The sequence below is a fragment of the Crocodylus porosus genome, unplaced genomic scaffold (assembly GCF_001723895.1).
Source record: "Crocodylus porosus isolate Cpor-Errol unplaced genomic scaffold, CroPor_comp1, whole genome shotgun sequence".
Classification (NCBI taxonomy): domain Eukaryota; kingdom Metazoa; phylum Chordata; order Crocodylia; family Crocodylidae; genus Crocodylus; species Crocodylus porosus.
Genome location: NW_017728915.1, coordinates 38,687,223 through 38,689,497, shown reverse-complemented (window position 1 = coordinate 38,689,497; position 2,275 = coordinate 38,687,223). Strand labels below are relative to the sequence as shown.

General features: G+C 66.5%; 1 protein-coding gene across 1 annotated transcript; it reads left to right on the top strand.

The window, feature by feature from the left end:
• Positions 1-6: 6 nt before the first annotated feature.
• On the top strand, positions 7-1,101 carry SNAI3 (snail family transcriptional repressor 3; the record flags this gene model as incomplete). Its single annotated transcript, XM_019536030.1, has 2 exons — positions 7-178; positions 731-1,101. Coding segments are annotated over 2 exons (354 nt in total), but the record flags the coding sequence as incomplete, so codon positions are not given.
• Positions 1,102-2,275: the final 1,174 nt, after the last annotated feature.

Below are 2,275 nucleotides of genomic sequence, written 5' to 3'. Positions count from 1 at the left end.
CACCGCGCGCCGCCCGCCCGGAGACCCTTCGCCTGCAAGCACTGCGGCAGGGAGTACGCCAGCCTGGGCGCCCTCAAGATGCACATCCGCACCCACACGCTGCCCTGCCTCTGCAAGATCTGCGGGAAGGCCTTCTCCCGGCCCTGGCTGCTGCAGGGCCACATCCGCACGCACACAGGTGGGCGCCAGCTGCGCGAGCCCCCTGGCTGGGGGCGCTGGCCTCGGCTCCGGGCTCGCCCGCCTTCCAGTCCCGCTTTGCTGGGGCGGGGGCAACCACCGAGCAGGAGGGGGTGGCTTGCGGCGCCCAGGAAAGGCAGGCATCCCCCGGGCTAGCCCGGGGGGCTATCTCTGGTGGCCCTGGGGGACCCTAAGCCCGCGTGCTGCAGCCCAGGGAGGACCTGGGGGCATCTGGCAGCTGGGAAACATTTGGCTTGCAGCAAGTGGGACATCCTGGCTGTCCCCAGACCCTGTGTCTGGGTCCGGCGGCCAGCCTGGGGGCTCCCACATCCCCCTGGGCAACTGGGGGGTGACTGCTTGGCTGCCCCCATGGCTTCTCCTTTCTCTCCCTGGTCCCCAGCCCGGGGACTGGGGCCGGGCGTGGCTGGGAGCGGAGGTTCCCCTGCGGAGGCCTGGGGGCTTCGAGCTGTGGGTGCAACGAGTCGCTGTTCTCCGCCCGGGGTGGGAGGGTCGCTGGGTCTGGCGGCTGGCCTGACGGCCTCTCCCCTTGCAGGCGAGAAGCCCTACAGCTGCTCCCACTGCAGCCGCGCCTTCGCCGACCGCTCCAACCTGCGCGCCCACCTCCAGACCCACTCGGACGTCAAGAAGTACCAGTGCCGGGCCTGCACCAAGACCTTCTCCCGCATGTCCCTGCTGGCGCGGCACGAAGAGGCCGGCTGCTGCCCGGCATCCTGACGTGCCCGCCCGGGGCTGCTCCCCGCAGCCGGGGACAGAGCAACCGGCTCCCTGCCAGGCCCTCGAGGGCAAGGCCCGTTCGATGGGCTTCTTCAGCCACATGCACGGGGGAGGCCTGGCGGTCCTGCCCGGCACCCACATCGCAGCCGGATGGGGGGGCATCTGTGGGTGCCCAAGGACGGGGCTTCGAACGCCGTCCAGCGAGCTGCGCGCCAGGACACATCGCTTCTCCTGGCAGGACTGCGATCGCCGCTCTCGCCCTGTGCCTTGCAGCCGGCTCGATGGGCCTGGCGCCTGCCCGTCCAGCTCAGCGGGGCGGCCTGAGCCTGGTGCCGCTTGTAAGGACCGCGCGCCAGGGACTCTGCTCTCCTTGTCCAGGCCGGGCGGTGGGATGCTGCGTGGTGCTGGGGGATCGGTGCACTCCCTGCCTGGGCGCTGCCCCCTCGCTGGAGAGCTCCTCTAGCCCCTGCCCAGGTGCCCTCCTGGCATTTAATAAAAGCAATAAACTCTGGAGCGTGCTTGGGGCTAGCTCATCCGGCTGTGGGGTGGGGGTGACGTCTGGCTGCAGGAAGGGGTGTCAAGCCCCAGCCCCCCGCACCAGCCTGCTCTGTGTGCACCGGGCAGCGTGCGCCCCACATCCCAACCCCTCCTTGGGGCAAGACAACCCAGGAGACGGAGCTCCCCGGGCAGCCAGGCCTCAGCTGCAGGGCGAGGTCTGAGCACGAAGGAGCTGGAGAGTGGGCAGCAGATGCCGGCAGGGGAGACCCCGCAATGATGGCTTTGACCCAGGGGAGCTGGCAGGAGGGATCCCCTGGTCCTCGGGCTTGGATGAGTCGCTGTGGCTGAGGGTGGAGACCTGTCCCTTGCATGGCGGGCGAGTCTGTAAATGCCTCCCGCCGCAAGGATCTCGGCTACGTCATGACGAGGGAGATTTGCTCTTGGGCTTCCCCTTTCCCTTGCTCCGTTCAGCTTTTTGGCTCAGGGCATCTAACCCCGAGGCCTCCGGGCTTGCCCATAGGATGCCTACCGTGGATGTGGGAGTATGTGAAGCCCCAGGCAGAAGAGTCTGGGATGGAGGAGACTTGCCGGGGTGGTAGTGCCACGCAGACGGGAGCGATTGAGCTCTGCTCAGTCGAGCGAATTTGGATGGATTTGGCCCCAGACACACAACTTCAGAAAAACCCAAAACTGCTGAAGGGGTCAGAAGCATAGCAGCAGTAGTGGCGTTAGGGGAGGGCAAACCGCATGACTGCCCAGGGCTCCACACTTTAGGGGGCTCCAAAATTTTGCAACAATTTGTTTTTGGGGGTGAAGTTACTAAAAACTTTGTTCTTTCTTCAACTTATGAACAAATTTCATGGAT